Genomic DNA, 24,979 nt, shown 5'->3' on the forward strand with positions numbered 1-24,979 from the left:
CCAGCTGTAGTGCTCATTAGCAATTTTCTGTGGGCGTTAAAATAGACTTAGATGAGAGATGGTTGGCATTAGGTTTTCTGCGTCAGAATGAGAAATAATCTGTGCTGTTCCTTACTATCAAGTGCTTATTCCTTATGTAGTCTACCGTTTCTCGGAGCAGCTTGTTAAGTTTCTTGACTTCCATTCCTGGATGCCATCTAGCACTTTTTGCTCCCTGCTTTAGAAATAAAACGGACTATAAATACTTCTGATGTTCACTGAAATTGCTGTAATGGGACACTTATATAGTATGATTCTTACTGGACTGAAATGTGTACATAGATTACTTGTTGCTAACTTTTTCTGTACAGTACCCCCAGAGAAGCCCAAGAACTTAAGCTGCATTGTGATTCAGGTGTCAAAACTCACATATCCTATGACTTGTACCTGGAACCCTGGAAGGCATACATTCCTGGACACTCACTATAGGTTGAAATACAGGTGGTAAGTAGCTCTCTGTAGAATACCTAAATAACTTTGAAGACTATTTGTTGGATAAACCAAACTTGCTTGAAATTTCTTGCTATTTTGTAAATATTCTTAACTTAAATCCAGTTTTCTGAAGCATCTCTGTCTGCTTTGGGGGGAAGGGGAAAAGTTAAGTTCACATTTGAAGCAATTCTAACTCAGACTTGAAAGTGTGTTGCTGCACTTGTTTTGGAGTAACAGCTATCTTGTATTTTTCTGTTCTTCAAAGAAATTATTAGTGTGTCTTGAGTACAATATACCTAGCCATTACATTGCTCAACCCAGACTATATATTTTATGGTTTTCTGTGGTGATTGTTCTGTCTCATTCTAAATAAGTAGAAGATGGCCCTGCTCAGTCCAGGACAGTTGGACTAGATGATCTTTAAAGGGCTTTTCCAACCCAAACTGTTCTACAATTCCAAGTAGAGAAACCAACATACACTGACTGGATTTTGTAGAGGTATTATCTACTGTGTACTTCTGGAGAATTCAGAATAGTGTATGTCCACAATTAATCCTAACATGAAATATTCAGCAAAAGTATTTCTCCTGTGAAAGCAAATTAACTAAAGTACTTTATAAACCCTTCAGATGGTCTCTCGTAGTTTAACATGGAGTGGACAGAATTGTTGTTCTGCTTTGGAAACAAGAATGACTGCCTACAGCTTTCCACCTACTTGGTTCTGCCGAAGTGTTTTGGTAACAAGTGTAGTAGAAAGTGTGGATAGTTAGAAAACCTTAATGCTTTGCCAACCTCCTGATGCCCCTAGAGCTATCTGCTGTTAGTGTAGCAAAAAATTGTTTCTGTTCACCATGTGTTGCAACTGTAACACTGTACTCCTGAAGGGTGTGCAGGTAATATTGACCACATCTTGTAATGCATGAATATGTTTCTAGTTGCTAGCCATATCACTTTTGATTAAATGTATCAATACTTGATCTTAATTGTATAAGTTAAGTCAGGTTTTTGTACAGCTTTTTATCACAGTATGGTGGCTTGTGCTTTTGAAGATAGGGGAATCAAAGTAAAGAGATCTTATTCTAGTTTCTATACTAATGCAATCATGCATTTGTAGCTGGCCAAGCCATTCTAATCTCTTCACATTTTCTTCCAGCCCCTCTGCTTATCAAGGTAGCGGTGGAAGGGAAACATAAAGCTTAGACTGATTAATCACTCTGATCTACTTAAAAAGATTGCCCAGAGGAAACCAAACTTACCGCTTTGTACCATATTTTTCCTTCTCTTTCGTTTAGGCCACAAGAGAACTTTCCTGACTGTATACCAAAAGATGTAAACAATTCTTGTACAATTGCTGATGTTCAGTTCTTTGTTAACCTGGAGGTTTGGGTAGAAGCAGCAAATGCTCTTGGGAAGGCTGAATCTGATCCTCTTGTTCTTGATCCCATTGAGATTGGTAATTATATACCTCTTACTAAAACTAGTGGTATGTAACTGCTGCTTCTGTGCATATTTCTGAATTGGTATGTTAATGTTTCTTGGCTATAAAACTAGTACCAAAATATTGTTGACAAGAACTTGAAGTGTGCTGGACAAAGGTGGGGAAGGTGGGAGACTTGATCCCAATTCAGATAGCAAGTTCTTGTACAACAGTCTGCTTTAGAAACTACTGAAGTAGCAATTAATGGTAGTGTTACAGCATAGTGTATCAGCTGCTAGAGGCATGATAAAATACAGCTGTAGAGTTCACTGTAACTCCTTTTCTTCCAGTTAAACCTCTGTCTCCACACAACTTATCAGTCAACTCGGGGATACTGCCTACGGTTCTGAAGCTTTCCTGGGAGAATCGTATTTCAGCAGCTGTGATGAAGCTGAAATTCAATATTCGCTATAGAATCACTGGTGACACAAACTGGATGCAGGTAATACCACTCATGTTCCTTGTCACTCTTCTGTAACCCAGCCGTTTGTCAAACTACAGAAGTTCCCTTGCTGCAGAGGATTCACTTTAGCAGAGCATTCACTTTAGAATCATACAATTGTAGAATGGTTTGGGTTGAAAGGGACCCTAAAGATGATCTTGTTCCAACCCCCCTACCATGGGCAGGGACACCTTCCACTAGACCAGGTTGCTCAAAGTCCCATCCAGCCTGGCCTTCAATACTTCCAGGGATGGGGCATCCACAGCTTCTCTGGGCAGCCTGTGCCAGTATCTTGCCACCCTCACAGTAAAGAATTTCTTCCCAATACCTCATCTAAATCTATCCCATTTCAGTTTAAAGCCTTTACCCCCTGTTCTGTCACTATATGTCCTTGTAAAAAGTCCTTTTCTGGTTTTATTGTAGTCCCCCTTCAGGTACTTGTCCTAGTTGCTGGCTGGGGTTAAACCACAACAGTCCTGGAGGGCTGCTATAAGGTCTCCCTGGAGCCTTCTCTTCTCCAGGCTGAACACCCCCAGCCCTCTCAGCCTGTCTTTATAGGAGAGGTGCTTCAGCCCTTTGATCATTTTTGTGGCCTTCCTCTGGACTTGCTCCAACAGGTCCATGTTCTTATGTTGGAGGCCCCAGAGCTGAACATGGTACTCCAGGCAGGGTCTCAAGAGGGCAGAGCAGAGAGGGAGAATCACCTCCCTTGATCTGTTGGTCACATTTCTTTTGATGCAGACCAGGATTTGGCTGGCTTTCTGGGCTGCCAGTGCACATTGCCAGGCCATGTTGAACTTGTCCACCAGCACCACAAGCCCTTCTCCTCAGGGCTGCTCTCAAAATCCATTCCCCACCCAGCCTGTATTTGGGCTTGGGATTACCCTGACCCAGGTGCATGACCTTGCACTTACACAGGTCCACCTCTCCAGCCTGCCAAGGTCCCTCTGGATGGCATCCCTTCCCTCCAGCATGTCAACGGCACCACACAACTTGGTGTCACCAGTGAATTGCTGAGGGTGCACTCAGTCCTGCTGGCCATGTTGCCAACAAATGTGTTGATGAGCACCAGTATCAATACTGACCTCTGAGGAGTGCCAGTCCTCACTGGTCTCCACTTGGACGTTGAGCCATTGACTGCAACTCAATTTTGAGTGTGATCATCCAGCCAATTCCTTTTCCATCGAGTGGTCCATCCGTCAAATCCATGTCTCCAGTTTACAGACAAGAATGTTGTACAGGACAGTGTCAGATGCTTTGCAGAAGTCCAGGCAGATGACATCAGTTGCTCTTCCCTCATCCACCAATGCTGTAACCCCATCACAGAAGGCCACCAAATCTGTCAGGCATGATTTGCCCTTAGTGAAGCCATGCTGACTGTCAACAATCACCTCCTTATTTTCCATGTGCCTTAGCATAGTTTTCTGGAGAATCTGCTCCATGATCTTGCCAGGCACAGGGGTGAGACTGACGACTGTAGTTCCCCAGGTTCTCCTTATTTCCCCTTTTAAAAATGGGGTTTACGTTTCCCCTTTTCTAGTCCATGGGAAACTCACCAGACTGCCACGACTTCTCAAACATGATGGACAGTGGCTTAGCCACCTCATCTGCCCATTCCCTCAGGACCTACAGATGCACCTCATCAGGTCCCATGGATTTGTGCGCCTCCAGGTTCCTTAGGTGGTCTCGAACCAGATCTTCTCCTACAATGGGTGGTTCTTCATTCTCCTAGTCTCTGCCTTTGCCTCCTGTGACTTGGGCATTATGGCGGAAGCATTTGCTGGCAAAGACTCGGGGGGGTGGGGGGCGAAGTGATTGGGTACCTCGGCCTTCTCCATGTCCTGGGTTACCAGGTCTCATGTATCCTTCTAGAGAGGCCCCACATATTCCCTTGCCTTCCTTTTATTACTGAGGTACTTAAAGAAACTTTTCTTGTTATCCTTGACATCCCTGGCCAGATTTAATTTTATCAGGGCTTTAGCTTTCCTAACCTGGTCCCTGGCTTTTCAGACAATTTCTCCGTATTCCTCCCAAGCTACCTGTCCTTGTTCCCACCCCCTGTAGGCTTCCTTTGACTTGTCCAGGAGTTTGTTGTTCATTCATGCAGGCCTCCTGACATTTTTGCCAAACTTTCTCTTTGTTGGCATGTGTTGCTCCTGAGCTTGGAGGAGGTGATCTTTGAATATTATCCAGCTTTGTTGTGCCCCTCTTCCCTTCAGGGCTGTATCCCATGTTACTTTGCCGAGCAGATCTCTGGAGAGGCCAAAGTCTGCCACCTGAAGCCCAGGGTAGTGAGCTTGCTGTGTGCTCTCCTTGTTGCCTTAAGGATCTCAAACCTCATCATTTCATCATCACTGCAGTCAAGGCTGCCCTCGAGCTTCATGTTCCCCACCAGCTCCTCCCTGTGGTGAGAAAAAGGTCCAGCATAGCACCTCTTACTGGCTCTTCTGTCACTTCGAGAAGGAAGCTACTATCGGTGCGCTTCAGGAACCTCCTTGATTGCCTGTGCCCTGCTATGTTGTCCCTCCAATGGATATCAGAGTGGCTGACGTCCCCCATGAGGACCAGGGCTTGTGAGCATGAGGCTACTCATATCTGTCTATAGAAGGACTCATCTGCTCTATCTTCCTGGTCAGGTGGCCTGTAGCAGACCCTTGCACTATAATGTCACTTGTCCCCGCCCTCCCAATTTATCTCGCCTATCCATGAAGGCTGTGATCAGCCAGGCTTTTGGGACAACTGACAGTACAGTTACATTGTGTTTTCTTTGTTGCCTTCTCTGCTGTCCTCCTCATCATGTTGCAGTATTTTCTTTTTGATGTTTATTCTGTACATGAAACACTTAGAACTTTCATAATCGTGAACTTTACTCTTCCCATACACACACAAAAATACTGATCTAAATGTCATTTAAAGCTTGGGCAAACTCTGTACAGTGCTGGGCAACTTTTTTGAATGTGCTGTACTGCCTGGGTCACAACAACCCCAATGCAACACTACAGGATTGGGAAAAGTGCCTGGAAAGCCACCTGTCAGAGAAGGAGCAGGGGGTGTTGGTTGACAGCCAGTTGAATATGAGCCAACAGCATGGCCAAGAAGGCCAGTCGCATCTTGGCTTGTATCAGAAAGTGTGGCCAGCAGGAGTAGGGAAGTGATTGTCCCCCTGTACTCACACTGGTGAGGCCGCATCTCAAGTATTGTGTTCACCTTTGGACCACTCACTTCAAGAGGGACGTTGAGGTGCTGAAGTGTGTCCAAAGGGCAGCAAAGCTGGTGAAGGGCCTAGAGAACAAGTCCCGTGAGGAGCAGTTGAGGTTACTGGAGCTGTTTAGCCTGGAGAAAAGGTGGCTCGGAGACCTCATCACTCTACAACAACCTGAAAGGACATAGCCAGGTGGGTATTGGCCTCTTTTTCCCAGGTTGGTCTCTTTTCCCAACAAGCCATAGGACAAGAGGACAATGGCCTCAAGTTGTGCCGGGGGAGGTTTAGATTGGATAATTAGAACAATTTCTTCACTGAAAGGGTGGTCAAGCATTGGAACAGTCTGCTCAGGGAAGTGGTTGAGTTGCCATCCCTGGAGGTATTAAAAAGATGTGTAGACGTGGCACTTAGGGACATGATTTAGTGATGGACTTGGTAGTGTTAGGTTTGCAGTTGCACTTGATGATCTTAAAAGAATTTTTCAACCTAAATGATTGTGTGATTCAATAAAATATGGTTATCCTGCATGCGTGCCTTAAACCTGGTGCAGTCAGCAAACTGGAAGAGTAAGGAATATGCCTTGCCTTTAGTGCAATATAATGTGTGCATGTCATCAAGAGTTGTGGGGGTTTTATTCTGCATCAGTCTATGAACATATTTTCAACAGCTTCAGTTTTGCCTTCAAGCCTTCTCTCAGAGCAGCAGTATTCCAGAATCATTTTTTTGAGATCTTCCCATTTTTTGTTTCAGTACAGAGGCCCAGAAGTATTCTGAATTTCATAACTTGTTGCTTCTGATTTACCAAAATATGGTATTTGAAGCAGGTAGCATAACACAGCTGCTTGTGACTAATGTGGTGTGTTGGTTTGGAGGAACTGTGAGCTTTAGATACAGAAATTAATTAAGGTCACCTGTACTGATATTTTGAAGAGCACTGTCCTGCAGAGCTTACTGCAACCTCAGGATCTGTTGATACGTAATCTAAGTCCCTTTAATTTGTCTTGCCTTCTTAAAATGTGCACAAGACCTTTGAAATAGTAACTCTTAAGACATCAGAGCTTGCTTAGCTGTGGTAAAATTTGACTACTATGACAATTCTTTGCACTCAAGATTAACTTCTTGAGTGTCCCACATGTGTGTTTTAATCTGCAGTCATTCCTCTTGCAGGGTTGCTCACTATGAAAAAACCCTAATTACAAGTGAAATAACATGTGACACAGCCTCTGTGTGTGTGTTCCTGTATCTGTTACTTACATCACACATTTGTTTCTATACATGTGCAGTAAGAATATTTTCTGGCATTCAGTTGTTAATCTGAGATAAGGAAAGAGCTTATGAAAATAAACTGATTTACTAGCCAAAGTATAAACTACTGTAAAACTGTTTCAATGTTAGCTAAATAACACTGTTCTGTATCTGTGGAAGCAATGTTCCTGGATTCTCTGGCTTGGTAGCAGGCTTCTGGCACCAGGTATTTTGCAATCAATAACCAAACAGATAACTAGCAAAGTTCTGAGGTGTGAGATGGGGTATTACAGCAGTGAGTAGAGGAATTAAATGAGGAGAAGAAGAGGTAGACATAAACTAATTAAGAAGGAAAACAGAATATGAGAGGTTGTCCTGAGACAGCTGCTTGCCTGTTTTAGTATGTGTATCATAGTATACCTGGTAAATACACACAACTTTGATCCCTTACCAAACCATGGTTGAAAACTAAAGCTTTTGGAAATCAGAGGGGAGAACAACTGTGGTTTTGTTGGCTCTGTATACAGTGGGGAGCCTTCTTGTATTGGGGCTGTGGTAGCACAGAATTCAGCTTTACAGTTTTTGATCTGTGCCTCTAAAGTCTTTTTTCCATTTACAGGTTCCTCCTGAAGATACAGCTTCACCAAGAACTTCATTCAGCATTCAAGGGCTCAGACCCTACACAGAGTATGTCTTTTCAATTCGCTGCATGAAGGAAGATGGAGTGGGCTACTGGAGTGACTGGAGTGAAGAGAAAACTGGGGTCACCACTGAGGACCGTAAGTAATACATGAAAGTGAGGTACTGATTTTCAGATGTGTAAGTACTCATCAGAAGTCTGGCAGTAGCCAGCTGAAACTGTGTATCCTTACTTGAGCTGTTTGATTATGCATGCAGCAAGGGTCTCCTAAGTCACTTCCAGTACTGGCTGACTTGACTCATGCATTCCAAGGAGCATGAGAATAGCTTCCCATAAAGCTGATCCTAGAGGTGCCCCTGAAAACAGCTAAAACAGGAGGTAGAGAAGAAAAGCTTCACAGAAAGTTCTGTTCTTGAAGTCTCTTAGAAGAGATGCAAGCTTTGTGCTTGTGTTCTTGTTCTGAAGTTATCCTTTGTAACTGAAACTATTCTGCCTGTGTGAAAATGTTGGTGGTTTTTGGTTTGTGGGGTGTTTTTGTGGGAAAACTGCCTTAGTTTATGAAAAACTTGGTTTAGGAGGCCATTAGAGAAAGTCATAGGCGAACAAGCATCAATAAGTATGAAATAAAAGATTTTAATCATACAGTGTACATAGACGTCTTCACAAACTTGGTAAAGCAGTGATATGAAATCATGTGCATATAGGAAGTATAGCCTTCTATGCACTAAAGCATCTAAATAAAACACTCTGGTTTACTCTTAACTTGTCCCAAAGTATTCTGCATCTGTAACGTTTCCTTGCTTGTCAGTCACTTACAGCAGCCCCTTCACTGTCTTGTACCCGCTTTGTTTGCAATATTCTGCGCATAGTAATCCAAGAGTCTTGTTGCTCATCAGTGATACAGTTGTCACTGCTGGAAGGCATAAGAAAGCAAATACTATCTATAAACTTCTGACTTCAAGCAGGATTGAGTCTGTGTGGAAAACTTTTATTTTGGCTATATTTAATAACAAAAATCACCGTTCCCTTAGTTTCCCTTCTTGATAACCATTGGAGTTGTCATCTTGTAGATCTGGACTTGTAATATCCTGTCCCTGTGCTGTAGGGGGTGAACACTGAATTACTGCTATCGTGATTTCGTGAGGAAGACTTCTTACAGGCATCAGCTCTTCGGGGGCAGTATTTGGATCATGTTTAGTCTTGCACAAAATGCAAGCGGGATATATACAACTTCAAAGTATAAACCGATTACTGTTTGAGATACACAAAAGATAGGAAATCACTTGTTTAAGCTTTAAGTTTCCAGCCCGGGCCGTGGGGGCAAAATGCTTAAAACCTCAGTCAAATGTCAACTTTGTGGAACAAATCCTCAGTATTGCAAAGTTTCTGTAGTGCATGAAGTATGTTTATACTACAACCAGCTCAGTAACTTGGCTGGTCTGTCAACTCCTTGGGATGCTCCAGTCAGCTGTTAAGACATTGTCTGTTTCCATTGAACTGTATATTCTGCAGGTGTGCTGTGTTGCCCTGGACTCGTTTGCATTCCTTCAGGACAGTGGCACTGAGACTGTTACACACTGTCTTCTAAGATCTGTATCCATTGCATTCCACAGCATGTTTAAATTCATTGATTTCTTCTGATTGCTCACAAACACATGCATTGCTTGAAACGCATTGTGGCATTAAAGTAACTACATTGTGTTATGAAATTGTTACTCTTCACAGCTCAGGAAAATTATTACAGTATTTCCCTACTAGAGAGGCCTTGCTGTCCTGTAGGTTTGTTCCTAGTGGCAGAAGGCAGTCTCTGTACTTGAGTTGTGCCAAAACTGTTAGTTGAGTATGTTACAGCATTTCCTGTTACTGATTTTTTTATTTTGTTCAGCTGTTTTGTTTTGCAGCGTTTCATGACTTAGCAATTGTTGCAGAAACTGTAAACTTGTACAAAAGAAAGCTGCACAACAATAACTGAGCATATTTTTATTGGAACACTGACATTAAAATCACACCCATAGATTTGTTACAGTACAAAAAATCCTGTTCTCAGATTGTGGATTGTTACATTTTCCATTAACAGAACAAAAATATATGTAGTGTATATACACTGCACAATCTAGACCTATGCATTTGGCCTTTTAATTTGCTCTCCGAACAAAAGCCCCATGCTTTGATGTATAACTTGCCTTGGTCTGTTTTCCTCTTGTCATTCATCTGAATAGCACACTTAAAATGAACTGGAGCTAAACCACCTTTAATAGATGGTCAAGAGGTAACTAGTATCTTCTTGAATCTGAACTGGGTCAAGCCAAGGGTCTTTATATCTATCAGAGCAGGTTTGCTGCACAGCTGTGTATATTACAGTAATATGCACTGATTTCTGGGGCCTCTTGTATTATTAAAACACCCTCAAAGGCTTTTGACTTCAGAAGCCTGGTTGGTTTCCTCCTGAATCATCAGTAGCAGCAGCACTGGGAATCACTGGCTGATTTCTGACTTCAAAGAGAATTAAACAATGTGGGGATTTTATGTCTTGTTTTTTCAGAAACCTGGCTATTGTCAGTTACAAACTCTTTTTCTTATTCTAGAGTTCTGAGGAGTCAAACTGCTTTAGCTTGGTTGTGTCCATTTCTACTTTGATAGCCTGCAAGACTGGCTTTGTTTCTGGCCTGTACTGATCCTCCTCCATGTGGAGCAAAGGAATAGACCTTCTGGTTGTGTGCTTGATACCCAGTAGGGTATCTTCTTCCCTCCACCTGCTGCAAATATTTTGATACCTGTTTAGCTTCTTAGTCAGCCTGATTTTTTTTTTTTTTTCTTAGTCTTCTTCTTTTTTAAAAGTACTTTAGTTTTTCCTGCTTGCACTCTTTCTGGTCTCCTTACTGTAATATCCTATCTATTTCTGAGTGCCTTCCAAGATGCCCTCTTCTTAGGCAGTTGATTTATTGCAGTGTTTCTATGCATGTCTTTAAATAGTTACACCAATACAGATTTCATTGTTAGAACAGTGCTTTGCTTGGAGCTTAACTGCAGTGGGTCAGAAATCCTTCTTTGAATTTTTTACATTACTGATGCCAGAAGGTGTTGTAGTACTGTACAAAAGTATTGCAGTTCTGTTACCCTTTTTATCATAGAGAATATAAAAACTTGAGGAATTCTGGCATTCCTTGTGAACTCTTCTGCACTTTTCTGGTTTAGGTGACTTGATATTGAGGGGTAGGGAGAGTGCTGGAGCTACAAGCCATAGCAAGGTTTGCAGTATACCTACAGACAGGGCTGTACCTCTGGACAAGGCTGCATGGTGTAGGTTTGGTTGTGCCTCACTCAGCATTGTCCTCTTGGGCCCAATGTTGCAGATGCTCTGCATGTTGAATCTCAGTTATTTTCAGACTGTACACTTAGAGTGGAATTGGTGTTTTGCTTATCCCATCAGAAGTGTTTTCATGCAGGTGTTCCACTTACATACCAAGCATTATTTTTTGGAGGAACTAAGGAAATTAGTTTTGTGTATGCTTTTATAAAAAAAAGAAGTGAGCATTTAATGATATTCAAAGACTTAATTCAAACAAATGCACTAAAAAATACTTGCACTACTAAGCATTGTTTGTTTCATCAGAACCATCCAAAGGACCACCCATATGGAGGGTCATTGATGCATCTTGCTCACCAGCTTCCTGGACTGTGCACCTGATGTGGAAGGTAAAGCAACATGCTCAACTGCAGGAGTTGAGCATTCTTTTAAGAACATGGGTTTTTAAGGGGCAGAGTTTACCTCAACAAACATGAGAACATAGCTGGGATAGTACAGGTTTTATTGACAGAAGTGACTTTAGTATTTCTATTATAATAGTTAGTTATGAAAAATTAAAAGTACGGCTGTAAAGGCCATCAGTTAACTGACACACATCTGTGATCCAGAATATACAGAATTCACTTCTGGATTCCTGACTTGCTGTCTTCAAGCAGTCTGTGAAATTGAAAACTTTCACGGGAATAAAGTAAACCTTCATGTTACGGCTTCTGCAGTATCTTAAAACTTTTGTAACACTGTCTGGATAAGGGTACTCCAGCTGCAAAATCCATTAAGCCTAGAGCTGTACTAGAGACCAGGCATTAAATACTGCCTGTTTGTATGCAGTGGGCTTCTGTGTCTAGTTGGTTGATTAGTCTAGCTGAGAAAGTGAATGCAATTATGATCAGTCCCCATCTGCTTTCTTTTGGTCCATGAACTTCATTATATTTGAGCTAGCTGTGTTTTTATTACTTTTTCCCTGTTTCCAGGTGGCTTTTGTGAAGCTGCACGTGTATTGATATAGCATCATTTTCTGATGTAACTTGTGTGCCATGTGGCCTTTCTGACATTATTTAGCTTAGAATTGGAAAACTGGTGTTACTTTACAGTTTCAACTATTTTCTTTTGTGTTATCTGAAAACTAATACTGTTACACAGAAACATTTCATTTTCTGTGTTATCTAATGACACAGAAAAAAGTATTTTTCCATGTATAGTAAAAGAAAACTACTTGGGCTGTTTTGCATTCAGGTTCAACACAGATGAAGACATGAGATTCTGTTTATGTCATTGTTGTAAAGTCACATAAAATTCAGGTTTTATCAACACTTGTTCAGCAATCTTTACAGAATAGCTTTTATTAGACTGTGAGCCAAGAAAAAGAGGATCTAAACCAGAAGTAGTTCTGGAAGTTAGTACATTACGGAAACGAATATGGGTTATTTGCACGTTCTTTTAATGCGCAGCTATCTGATCTGTGTAACTTGTCTCACTCTCAGACTTGTAAATTACACATCAAAGACAAAGGTTCAGTCACATTTGTTCAGTATCAATATAATCAAAGATGTGTTTCTGTTTCTAATAGCCGTTGAAGCCATTTGAAGCCAATGGAGTAATCTTGCAGTATGAAGTGACTGTCAAAGCTAAATCATCTCCTTCCAGTCCACCAGAGAAATACAATGTTAATGCCACCAACCTTACATTAAAGCTGCCGAATGGAACTTATGAAGTGACTGTGATTGCCCATAACCGAGCTGGGGCATCCCCTCCATCAGTTTTACTTATCCCAGCAAGTAATTCAAAAGGTTAGTGTCCTAATAACATCTCTTTCAAATACATCTGTATGGCTTTTGTTATAAAAAAAATCAGTGTTGTTAAATTATACTTCAATTATGAGTCCACATCAAAGGTTTATGTACTCACACCTTCATTTGAAGCTAGGTGTGCTATTTTGAAGTTCTTTTTGATGCCTAGAGTTACTGTGTGCTGTATTCCCTTGTTTCTCAGCATAGTAGGCATTTTTGTTTTCTTTTTAAGAAAGCAAAGGGTGGGGGAAGCAAGTATCCTTTACTTTATATATACACCATCTCACCATTGTTCTGCTTTCTGATGCAGGCAGGAATTTTTTTTCCCCTGCCCCTTTCTTTTGTCCCAGTCTCATTCTTGCTGGTTTTCAGTGTCTGTTCATGTTCATTTTTCTTATGTTCTTTTCATTGTGCAGCAGTAGCAACTACAGGCTGGTTTCTCCATACTTCCGGCCTCCTTGTAGACAATCCAAACGCCACCAGGATAGGAAGCAAAAAAAAAGCATATGGACAGATGTTCGTTTTAGCGTAAACACCAAGGGAGAGCCACAAATTCTAAAACTATTGGATGAACTCATTAAGGGTATGTTTCAGACAGAGTAGCATTGCAGCCAGAAGTACTAGGCAAGGTAGGTGAGTATGAGGATTAGGATGGGAATTCAAAGTGTCTCAAGGTTTGATTGCTCTCTAAAATAGACCCTTTCTTTTGGAAGAAACCTAGCATCTCTTTAGTGCAATACAGCAACTTACTCTGAGTGCAGAGAAGCTGAGTCTAATTCTAGTTTTTTAAATAGCCTAATAATGCTTGTTTTGGACCTGATAAAAAGATTTAGACATAAGCTTCCGATCTTCAGAAAATGGCTTTTACATTTACCTAAATTCTGCCAAATTGTCACCATTACAATAACCCCAAAGTATCCATATTTGACAAATAACTATTATTATGAATATCTAGGGGAAGAACTGCAATATTTATTACTATTCTGTTTTCTGTCATTGCAGCTCCAGTGAAGAATGTTAGAACACTACCTAAAGATGGCAAGTTGTGGGTAGAGTGGACTGCTCCTAACAGTTACGTTCTTAAATATGTGATTGAATGGTGTCTGGTGTCCAACAGCTCAGACTGCATCATAGAATGGCAGACCGAACCAGGAAGTGTTCAAGAAACATACTTAAAAGGTATTTGGCTCATAAATCTACAAATATTTGTAGAACGCAATAATAACCCAAGTATTATTCTCAAAGTAAGGAACATCTCATGCTGACTAGAATTTTATTGTAGGACAGGAATCTGGGATAATGCTGAGGGCATCTCTTGGTTTATCATGAGTGTGGAAGTCTGTATGTTTTTATCAAATACAAAACTATCTAATTTGTGGTTTGACATTTACATTATGTAACAGCAAGGGGTTTATCTATGTTTTGGTTTTAGTCTTCTCATTCTTGGAAACCATTAAAGTAGTAAAAAGACTAAGTGCTTTCAAAATCAAATTCTTTGATCCATCTTTCAGTTCAAACAATGAAACTGGATCAGCTTTACAGGTTTATTGTTCATTTAGTTAATATTTTGGAGCAGTATATCAATGAGCTCCAGAAAGATAGTCAGCTGCATTAAATAAAAGTGCCTCTAATAAATCAAAATCCAGTATCCCGTATCTGAAGTAAATGAGAAGGGTGGTGAGGAATTTTGATGTCTGTGAAACAATAAATTTTAAATTCTTCTTGTTAGGTGGTATAAAGCCGTTCAAGTGTTACTTGATAACTGTGTACCCTTTATATGCTGATGGTCAGGGAAGTGGACAGTCTGTGAAGGCTTATCTTCAGCAGGCTCGTAAGTATAAAACAGTCATCTTGGAGCACATAAACTAATTTATTGACTAAAAATTAAGACCTTTGCTTTAATGTGGACTATGTAATGAGAAATGGACCTACGCTTTAGGGTCATCTGACATAATTGATCTTGTCTCATCTATTAACATCTATTCTGCTTATTTACATCAGTTAGGACTTAAGCAGATGTCTGTGGCTAACTCCCTTTTTCCAATCTTTATCAGATAATTTGGTGTTATTTTGTTATTTTATTGGTTTAATAATTTTACTATGCTGACATTTTAAATTTCAAGTATAAAGCAAAGACTAATTAACTTGAAGATTTCATGTGATCTGCTAATTAGTTTTTTCCTTTTTTAAAACATCTCGAGTTGCTATGTTGTCTGAAAATAATGCTTTGCAGATGAGCTAGCAGCTATTCCCTTGAAATTTTTATGCAGTAGGAATTCAGTGCTCGTTTATTAACTGCTTCTGTGGGTGTAAGGGTGCCCAACAAACTAATCTTCATCTGTCATTACAGGTCCTTCAAAAGGACCAACCGTTCAGACAAAAAAAGTAGGAAAAGCTGAAGCTGTGTTGACATGGAACCATCTCACAGTGGATGAACAAAATGGATTTATCAGAAGTTACACTATTTTTTACAAAACTATCGATGGAAATGAAACAGGTAATGGAAAGCAGAGAATTGGTTTGTGGCATTGAAGTATTCCACCTGTCTCGTTCCTAATATGTGTTACTGGAAAAAAAGGTACAGAATTGAGTGTGGCTGACAGTTTGTTCTGATGACATAAAGCTGGTGTCTGAGGTGTAGCTCTCCTCCACACCAAACAGATAAATCCCTAAGAAAGAATTCAGCCCATTTAGTCTGTGTGTAACAGGGTACTGAGTTTAGTTTCTGAAAGCTGATTTGAAGGTCTTGTGCTCCCATCTTTCTATCTAAATACAGGGTGAGATGGTGGTATAGGAAGATGAAGCTAGACCATTCAAGATGTAAAGGAGTTATCTACATTTAACTATGATAAAAACTTTGAAAGAAAAGGGGGTGGTGTAGGTGGATTTTAATCCTCCTGGCTCTCTAAATCAGTACATTACTGATGAAAAACACCTTGTTTGAAGTGCATTTTAGTTCTGTGTGGTATGACCTGCTGGCATAAGACAGGGAGCTAACACTCTCAGAAGTTGGGGTTTTTTTTTAGATTTCCTTAAATTGGAGGAGCCAATTACTTAAGCCTGCCCTACTACTTGTTATTTCTTGATAACAATTTTTTTCTAACTAATAACTAGGTATTTCTAGTTCACCATGTATTGTGCTTATTAGAGACCTTTGAGCCTCAGCTTTATTACTAGTTTAGTTTGTAGCTACATTCTACAAAGCAGGGGGAACTGCACAGGATGTGTACACATAAAATATGATCAAGAAGGAGAGTAAATTCAAACACTTGAACAGAAACAAATGAATCCCAGCATTTGTTGTACAAGTTTGTAGTCTCCGTTGTATTTTCCATACAGCCATGCATTTTACTGAAACTGTCTTGCACATCTGAAGATACGATGACCTAATGCTGTTGTGTTTTTGGAGACCTAAAAAATTGTACAGAAGACTAATATAATTTTTTTCCTCTCTTTAGCTGTGACAGTGGATCCTTCCAAGACAGAGTATACGCTTTCTTCTCTTACCAGTGACACACTGTATACTGTGCGGATGATGGCATATACAGATGAAGGAGGCAGGAGTGGTCCTGATTTTACATTTACTACACAAAAATTTGGTAAGGAAGAGTGGCATAATTAGTAGAAGTAGTGTTGCAACTGCATAGCAAGGCTCTGCAAGATGTGATAGGAGGGGAAGATGATTTTAATGTAAAAGAAAAATTTTTCAGTTGCAATCATGTTCACAAGGTGTGTAATATCCAGGTAGTTTGTTTGGTACTCAGAGGTAGCTTAGTCAGGGTTTCTTCTGATTGTACAGAGGATGAACTGTCTTCTGCAGGTCTCCTGGATTGCTCTTCTGTGTTGGCAGACATGCTGTGTTTGGATGTGTGTTTTGTATGCTTTAGGTTATAGTATTCTTTTGCCTAGCCCTGTGTGAGTCATTAGCATTTAGTCAGTGCCCTTGTCTTCTCTTCTGGTGTCTGATGGCTCCTACCCTGCTCTTAAAGAGCCCAGAGACTGTTCTAATCTGAAGGGTGATTGGGATCTGCTGTCCTGAGAAGTGTCCTGAGAAGCTGCACATGTGTTCTGGAATCTTCACCTGCTAATCTAGGTGGCAGTCAGCACATGCCATTTCTTACACCACTTCCCGAGGTTCCACATTCTCATTCATATCATTAGTTTGCTACAGTTCTCTACAGAGACTCATTTTGAAGAGTTACATTTATATGCCAGCTTGAGAGAGGGCTTCCTGTTTGTAAGGGCAACATTAACTGAACTTAGCTGTGGAAAGCACTTTAGATTTAGCAGGGGTATTGTTGTTTTTTTCCCTGTATGGTGTTACTCTTCCCTAAACATTCTGTAAGGTTTACTTAAGAATATGTATAACATTGGAAGGAATACATAACAGTAATGCAACCTGAAGTGTTTGCACAGGATATTATGTACAGAATAAGCTGATGGATGATGTGTGACTTCGCTTGCATTACTTACTTGACTGTTGATGTTACAGCAGCCAGTAAGGCTCTGAAACACCTGGACCAGAGATGAATTCACATAGTTATTGTCATATCTGTCCAAACTGTAAAATTACTTGCTTTGTCAGTGTTGCAGCTTCTAGGGCAACCTATGTTTTTTGTTGATGCAAGGCATTAGATTGCTGAGACAGAGCGTTTCATGTTTTCACCAACAGGTTCTTTTCAAATGATGAAAAGGTTCTTTTGAAGGTGAAGCTTAAGACTTCCATGCTGCATGTGTACTCAGTTTCAGATTCTCCCTGTCCCTTTGGAAATGCATGATGCTGCTGAGTTCCTTAAATGCTGAAGTGGGCTATAACGGCTTCTCTCTTTCTTCAGGGAAAGGAGAAATTGAAGCCATAGTTGTACCTGTGTGTCTAGCATTCCTGTTGATTGTGCTCCTTGGAGTTTTGTTTTGCTTCAACAAACGTGACTTGTAAGTATTAATGAAGTCTTTCTCTTAGGCTTCTGATATTTCTGAGCATAATAGATGGCAATAATTCAATACAAAAAAACAAATAGTTTGCAGTTAGATCAGAAAAAGAAGGTAAAACATACACACATTGATTGGTGATAACACTTTTGTTTCCTTGAGAAATCAGGACCTCTTCTGATACTAATTTCTTACTGTAAACAATTAGCACACAAACTAAACATTCCGTGACTTAATCCTGCAAGAACATTCTTGCTGTTCTTGCTAGAGTGGTCAGGGTTAGGCTTGTTAGGTTTTGATCAGGATATACTGTCTGTGTTTTCTTAGTCATATTATAAGAGCAGAATGATGTCCCTAGTGTGAAGCACAGCAGATTTTTGCTGGCTGTGTTTGAGCTACTTAATTACAGTGTTAGCAAACTTCAAGCTTTACAGCCAAAAAAATTAGGCAGACCTCTTATTTATCTACCTTGCATAACCTCAGTCAAACTCTGTGCCTTTTTACTATCTGCGGGAAAACATTCTGCCTCCTGCTCCTTCTACCCCATAGGGCTTTAGCTGAGAGCTTAGTGCTGAAGTGTTTTCCTTGGCCAAGGTGTAGCACTTCTCCAAAGTCCTCAGTCAGCTATCTTGCAGGGTTCTTCAGAGTTCTCCTACAGGGGATCTGTTGTTGGAGCCTGTTTATAAAGAGCAGGGTAGATGCATCAGTTTCAAAGTTTGTTTGATTGGAGGTGATTTATCTACAGAGACTTCTATGGTTGAATAACAATCATTACATTCTTAAACTTAAGAGTTCATAGTTAAAAAAAACCAAGCAAGTTTTTCTTCAAATATTTTCACTTTATTTCTAGCTCTGAAGTTGGCTTAGATTCCATGTTCTGGCTGAATATGACCCAGCAGTGTGCCCAAGCTGCTAAGGAGGCCAACACCATCCTGGCTTGTGTCAGGAGCTGTGTGGCCAGCAGGGCTGGGGAAGGGATTGTCCCCCTGCACTGGGCACTGGTGAGGCTACGTGTCGAATCTTGTGTTCAGTGTTGGGCCCCTCACTGCAAGAGACACATTTTGATGCTGGAGTGTGCACAGAGAAGGAAGATGAAGCTGCTGAAAGGTCTGGAGGACAATTCTTATGAGGACTGGCTGAGGGAACTGGGGTTGTTAAGCCTGGAGAAAAGTAGACTCGGAGGAGACCTCATCACTCTCTACAGCTACCTGACAGGACGTTGTAGGCAGGTGGAGGTAGTCTCTTCTCCCAGATAAGAAGTGATAGGACAAGAGGGAATGGCCTCAAGTCGCACCAGGGGAGTTTTAGGTTGGAGATTAGGAAAAATTTCTTCACCAAAAGGGTGGTCAAGTATTGGTACAGGCTGCCCAGGGAAGTAGTTGGGTCACCATCCTTAGAAGTATTTAAAAGATGTGTAGATGTGGCACTTGAGGACATGATTTAGTGATGGACTTGGCAGTCCTGGGTTAACAATTGGACCTGATGACCTTAAAAGTCTTTTCCAACCAAAATTATTAGATACTGGCAACTATGATACTCATAGTTATCTTAAAGAAGCAGCAGTGTATTTTTTTTTTATACTGACATGCATCTGACTTTACCTAAAAAATTGTTCTGTAGATTATAGAGTGCTATAAATTTGAAAATCCCTCACTAAACATTACTGTTTGTTCGTTTGCCTCAGTGTTGGATGGCCACATCTAATGTGTGGAGGAGTTAAGTGCAGTGCTGTGTTCTGCTAACTAGTACAACTTCCTACAAAGATGTAAAGCATAGCAGGAAGCATTCCTATTTGGAAATAAATATTCTTGCAAAATTGCTGTCTAAGGGAGTGGTGTACTGGATTATGCCCTACTTCCTATCATTCTGGGACTGCAGCTTGTAATTTTATTCCTTTTTTTAATCCTTTACAGAATTAAAAAGCATATCTGGCCTATTGTCCCTGATCCATCCAAGAGTAATATTGCTCAGTGGTCTCCTCAAGTTCCAGCTAAGGTAATACTCGTCTTTCTTCCTAGTCCACAAGGTTTCAAATAAACTAACCAGTGGGAGTCTTGTGTTTTCTAGCACACATTTCAAGGAAAAATAACCCTGGATGTTAAGTTTCATGGCTGTGATACAATATGGTTAGAAAATGTTACTGCATTATTACATTCAGTGTTAAAAATACATGGCCCATAGGAAGTTCACAGCATAGAGCAGGCTTTAACATTGTGAATTATATTCAGTTTACTGGTTAGGAGAGTCAAGTCCTAATTATTTTACTCATTCATAGGAAATCACGATTAAGTAAACAGAATTCATGATTCCCTTTCTTAAAACCCTGAAATGATTTGCTTGCGTAGTTGTCGTGAATCAGAGAAAGCTCTAAGAGTTCCTCGTGGATGAGGTGGCAGCAAAATACATTCCCCATGTGGGGTGAATGACATGGCAAATTCTGTTTGATAAACTGTGGCTGAGTTGTATGAATAAAAGCTCTGACTGAATACATTATTGGAAGTAATGTACGTGTAGCTCTCAACATAGATTGTTCCTGTGCTGCACAACAAATGGTTCTACGTTTACAGATCGTAAAAATAATGAAAATTAGAGCAAAACTTGCGCACCTACTATGCCTTTAGAATAGCTGCATAATTAAGACTTTGTATTGGAAACATAGCTACATCCTTCATTTTCTAACAGATGCTTTGGAGATACTGCCAGACTTAGTAAGAAGAAAATGCATATGAAGAAACTCAATACAATTACAGAATAAAAGTTCAGATATTTAATGGGGGTTTTGATTTTTAACATAAACTTCCTCTTGGGCAACATCTATCTCTTTCTTCCAGCATAACTTTAGTTCCAAAGATCAGATGTACCCAGAAGGCAGCTTTACAGATGTAAGCGTCGTAGAAATAGAAGCTGATGACAAGAAGTCTTTTTCAGAACAAGATCTGAAACCCTTTGACTTGCTTAAAAAGGAAAAAAGTACTTCAGAAGGGCACAGCAGTGGTATTGGAGGATCCTCATGCATGTCTTCTCCTAGGCAAAGCGTCTCTGACAGTGATGAAGGTGAAACTACACAAAACACTTCAAGCACTGTACAGTATTCAACTGTAGTACTTAATGGCTACAGAGACCAAACACCTGTACAAGTCTTTTCAAGGTCTGAGTCAACTCAGCCACTGCTAGATTCAGAAGAGAGGTCAGAGGATCACACGGGAGGAGGTGACAGTACAACACAGAGGCAGCAGTATTTTAAACAGAATGGTGGTCAGGATGAAACCAACACAGACAGGCCATGCTTTGAAAGAACAAAGCAAATTACTTCTGCTAATGAGGGGGATCTTGTTGGATTTGCACAACTGCAGATCTTGGGTCAGAGTTCACAGCCGTTGGGCCTTGGGCTGGATAAAAGTACCCAGGAAGCTGCTTTATCAGATATTTTACAGACAAGTACTGAAGGACAAACTGTGAGACCTGAAACAGTGGAAGGGAATCCACCATCAGCTGATGAAATGCCAAAAAGTTACCTCCCACAGACTGTGAGACAAGGAGGCTATATGCCTCAGTGAGAGAAGACTGGTTGTGTTTAGGCCTTCATTAGTGCCTGTTCACACTTTCTCCTGTGTCTCTGATAAACTAAGCTAGGTATTTTTATCTGAATGCAGATTGAAATACTGAAATTAAGTGAAGAGTAATTTGACAGAGTACAATAAGGACTGTGTTTTTGTGGAAAATTTGCAGTCCAGACCTACTGGAGACTGATTTACGCACTACATAAAATCTTTTGTCTGGATAGCTGGGGGTTTTGTGTCTTGTAACAGATTTACATGATTGAAAATGGCAAGTTTCAATTACCACATCAGCTGATAGACCTCCTAGAAGAAAAGTTCTGATTTGTGACAGTGTACAAGCCTAAAAAGCCAGCTTTAGTTGCTTGGAGCATCTTTGTGCTAAAGTAAGACTGAAGCTTAGTATTCTAACATGGAGGAATACTTGTCATGGACTTTTCAGTAGCTTGATTCACTTTCTGAATTTTGGCTTGGCCCAGTGTCTCAGTTTCCAGCTTACCAGCCATGCAAATCATGTTCATCCCTGTTGAAAAATTATAAAAATTAAATAGAACATACTATGGTCTGCAAATAAGAAAATACAGTGATTGCTTGACTCTGAATGCTACTATAATAATTGATATTCTGCCTACATTTAGATATGTGTGCACATGAATTAGATAATAATTTGGCCTAAAAATGTGCCTTGCAGCTTGACACAGCAGTTCAGTCTCATGTTCAGAAGTTCAAAAATCCAGATGGAAACACAGATTGAGTCGTTTAAAGGCTTTGTACCCAAATTACTGTCTGATTATACTGTAACTCTCTGGTCATAAAAACTGCCTTTGTTTAATAAGTGCACCTTTGCTGTAGATGGCTTGAGAGGCAAGTTAGAAGCTGTAAGTTTTTAACACTTTTCTAACTGGTCAGGAGAAAGGGAATATGACCTTCTTCCTGATTGACTACAGTGATTAGTGTGCTGTAACCTCACTGCTAATGCTGCAGGACCTTGAAACTGAAAGCAGTAGAAAACAAAGCATTTAAGTCATTGAAGCTCTCAGAAGGAAAAAAACAAAACCTATACCCTGAATTTGAATGTTATTGGTAGTGTGTATCTATTAGCAATCATGAGCCACATGTAACACATGGATTTCAAGAAAAAAGTAAGGAATTTTATGTCTCACTTCTTCCCTGTTCACACAGTTTGCATTTTATTAAAGAAGATACATATCTCTCAGATATTTAAAGAAAATTTAAATTAAATTTAAATTTAAAGACATTTAAAGAAAAATGAAATTACATTAAAATAAACCCCTTCTCCAATAATAAATAGAAATTTGATGGCACTCTTGTAGATTTTAATTTTTTTAACAACCTAGTCTAGTCAGCTTTTTTAATTTGACACTAATAAAACCATAATTCAAGACACTAAATGCTGTGGTGTGAGAATAAAACAAGGGTTTTATTTCTCCTTCGGCAAAAGAGCTATGTATTTAATACCACCTGTAAGCTTGTGTGCTGGAATCTCTAGTGCTACTGTTCTGCAAAGCACTTGCTAAAGGCCCTGGAAAGGCAGGTGTCAGTATCATTTCAAGTTCCCTTGTCCTTGTCTGCCAGCTTGTATGGAAGGACAAGTTTATGTATAAATATTCACACAAATGTGTCTTCTGCTTTTATTACAAAGAAATTCAATGCTGGAATGAGTTCATAAGATTACCTCTTGGGAGTCTGGACTACTTAAAGCAGAGGAAGAATGCAGAATCTTTAATAACATTTCAGTATTCCATGGTTCCTTTCCCTCAACAATGTTGTTTTGGATCTGGGCTCTTTTTTAAACTAAAAAGCTATGTTGTAGCTTACTATAACTAAACCTTTCTTCAAACCAGTCCACTTCCTTTTTTCCCTGTTCCACCTCAGCACTTTCAAACACCCTTGCAGAAGACAAGGGTGTGATGAAAACTATGCTGTCGTGAGACAGCAGAGACCATCTTCCGTTTTCTCAGAGGTTGAATGAGCATTTCTTGGAATTCCTCTTAGAAAATAATAGCAGTTACTTTATTGGGGGATGGTTCACCTTCTCTATGCAAACTTCATGCGGACTGTAGAAACCACAAGTAAAAGGGAAAGTCTCTGTTGAGCAGTGTGTGTGCTTATTAGAACTAACCTGCAGCCACATGCATCTAATCCACCTCCTGCTCATCTTTGAAGTATTGTGAGCCACAACCTGGCTACTTAGTCTGAACATTGCTTCAGAGGCCTGGATGTTTTCAAAAACATGCTGATGATTTTTTTAAAAAAATGTTTTTGTGATCTAGTAACAATAACTTTTGATAGCATACATCATATGTGAGGGACAGCTTGAGTTATTCCTGAAGTTGCTATTTGCCTTTCAGTTGTGTGAAGGGAAGGCATGTTCTTCTCAGTTGGTGTTAATCATGGACCATTTCCAACTTTAGTGTCAAGAGATTCTCATTTTTAAAGGTCTCTGCAAATTGGGAGTTCTTGCCTGTCACTTAATGGCATCTTTCTTTCTTTGTTGTTTATGAGCTAGTGTTAATGAACTCTCACAGAATCATACAGGAGAGTATCCTAGGGAGACTTCTGTCTATCGGGCAGAATTATATTCTTTCAGGCTTGTGCATTTATCTAGGGCTAAAATACTAAAGACTAAGCAGGAGATACTGAGGGGTGAACAGCTTGTAGAAGTCACAATACAAGTAAGTAACAGGTTTACAGCTTGTTAATAAACCTATGTGCCAAATACTGTATCACGCAGTGTTCAGAGTTTAACAGTTTTATACTTTGGATCATAACAATCCAATTGTATCAAATAGTTGCCTACAGGTTTTTAGAGTGTCTGTAATTATAGCAATCCACTGAAATTCTCTGAACTTGGCCCTAAGATAGTAATTAAAAAGCTTTCTCTCCCCATCCCCCCAGCCAATTATTATGGTGCACTTTACAAAATTAATAAAGGCATTATTAAAATAAAATCACACTTAAGTATTGACACTTTCATGTCCATCTTGATTTTCTGGAATGGAATTTTTCAGGTAGGGGTAGGAGAATATTTTTAAAGACCTTGTTACTTTCTTGGCAGAAAGGGGAGGCTAGTAGAAATACACAGTATTTTTCCTGTATTACCATGTTCGAAACATGTCTGAAGTGCAGGCTGGCTAACTGCTCTGTTCACAAGAAAGTGAATATATTTATCCTTGTAGTTCTGTTGTGGTTCTTTTGGAACAGGGTTTGTTTCTGGGGTGTGGTGGCATACTTTCAAGGTGGATAGTCTGGGAATATCCTCTTAAACTGTAGCGAAAGTCCTGGGATTATGTTCCATGCCCTACTATAATAAACTAAACTGCCTGTTAAGCCTTAAACCTGGCAGCACAAAGCACAGCAGAATTTAAACTGTTGTGGAGTGTTTGTGACAGGCGTGTGCCTATCTGTGCTACAGCAGCCTAGCAAAATGCAAGTTATCAGGACTGGAAAAAACTTTGGTCCTGAGAGGAGGAGGTAGTTTTCATATGAGGGCTGAATCCTGTTCTTGAGCACATGAGAAGCCCTGTGGCCTGGGTTGGGGTTTGCAGCTTTAGCTTTGACTGTAAATCATGAGCACCACCAGATGGTTAAAACTTATATTAGTATGCCCAGTGTGTGGTAATCACCATGCTGATTGAACTTCAGTAACTGAACTTGTTTAATTAGTGCCAGGTCTGAATACCCAAGACCCACATCGATATATGCTGATATGGTATTGACTTCTTAGTGGGATCTGAAACCCCAAAGACTATCAAATTGTTGATAGTGAGCTCCACTCCAGGATATACACATTTTAAATTGTAATTTATCTGCATTAAATGGGACTCAATATACCGGTTTGTTTTCCCTGAGGCAGTTGTTACAACTAAGTTTAACTGTTATTTGGATATATTAACTATGT

The 24,979-nt window shown here is 40.1% G+C and overlaps 1 protein-coding gene across 2 annotated transcripts in view; it reads left to right on the plus strand.

Moving 5' to 3' along the window:
- The window catches only part of IL6ST (interleukin 6 cytokine family signal transducer), a 32,473-nt gene extending 10,174 nt beyond the window's left edge, over window positions 1-22,299 (plus strand). Inside the window, exons 4-16 of one of the 2 annotated variants that reach the window (XM_040579796.1) lie at window positions 351-483; window positions 1,764-1,924; window positions 2,239-2,390; window positions 7,457-7,616; window positions 11,091-11,173; window positions 12,352-12,571; window positions 13,574-13,750; window positions 14,301-14,402; window positions 14,922-15,068; window positions 16,030-16,170; window positions 17,407-17,503; window positions 19,414-19,495; window positions 20,332-22,299. In XM_040579796.1, coding sequence (XP_040435730.1) covers window positions 351-483; window positions 1,764-1,924; window positions 2,239-2,390; window positions 7,457-7,616; window positions 11,091-11,173; window positions 12,352-12,571; window positions 13,574-13,750; window positions 14,301-14,402; window positions 14,922-15,068; window positions 16,030-16,170; window positions 17,407-17,503; window positions 19,414-19,495; window positions 20,332-21,057 — 2,381 coding nt within the window. In that variant the 3' untranslated portion in view covers window positions 21,058-22,299. Of the gene's footprint in view, window positions 1-350; window positions 484-1,763; window positions 1,925-2,238; window positions 2,391-7,456; window positions 7,617-11,090; window positions 11,174-12,351; window positions 12,572-13,573; window positions 13,751-14,300; window positions 14,403-14,921; window positions 15,069-16,029; window positions 16,171-17,406; window positions 17,504-19,413; window positions 19,496-20,182; window positions 20,272-20,331 lie in introns of those variants that run through there. The other variant, XM_040579797.1, reaches the window with a different exon arrangement.
- Window positions 22,300-24,979: the final 2,680 nt, after the last annotated feature.

Source organism: Falco naumanni, chromosome Z, assembly GCF_017639655.2.
Source record: "Falco naumanni isolate bFalNau1 chromosome Z, bFalNau1.pat, whole genome shotgun sequence".
Taxonomy (NCBI): domain Eukaryota; kingdom Metazoa; phylum Chordata; class Aves; order Falconiformes; family Falconidae; genus Falco; species Falco naumanni.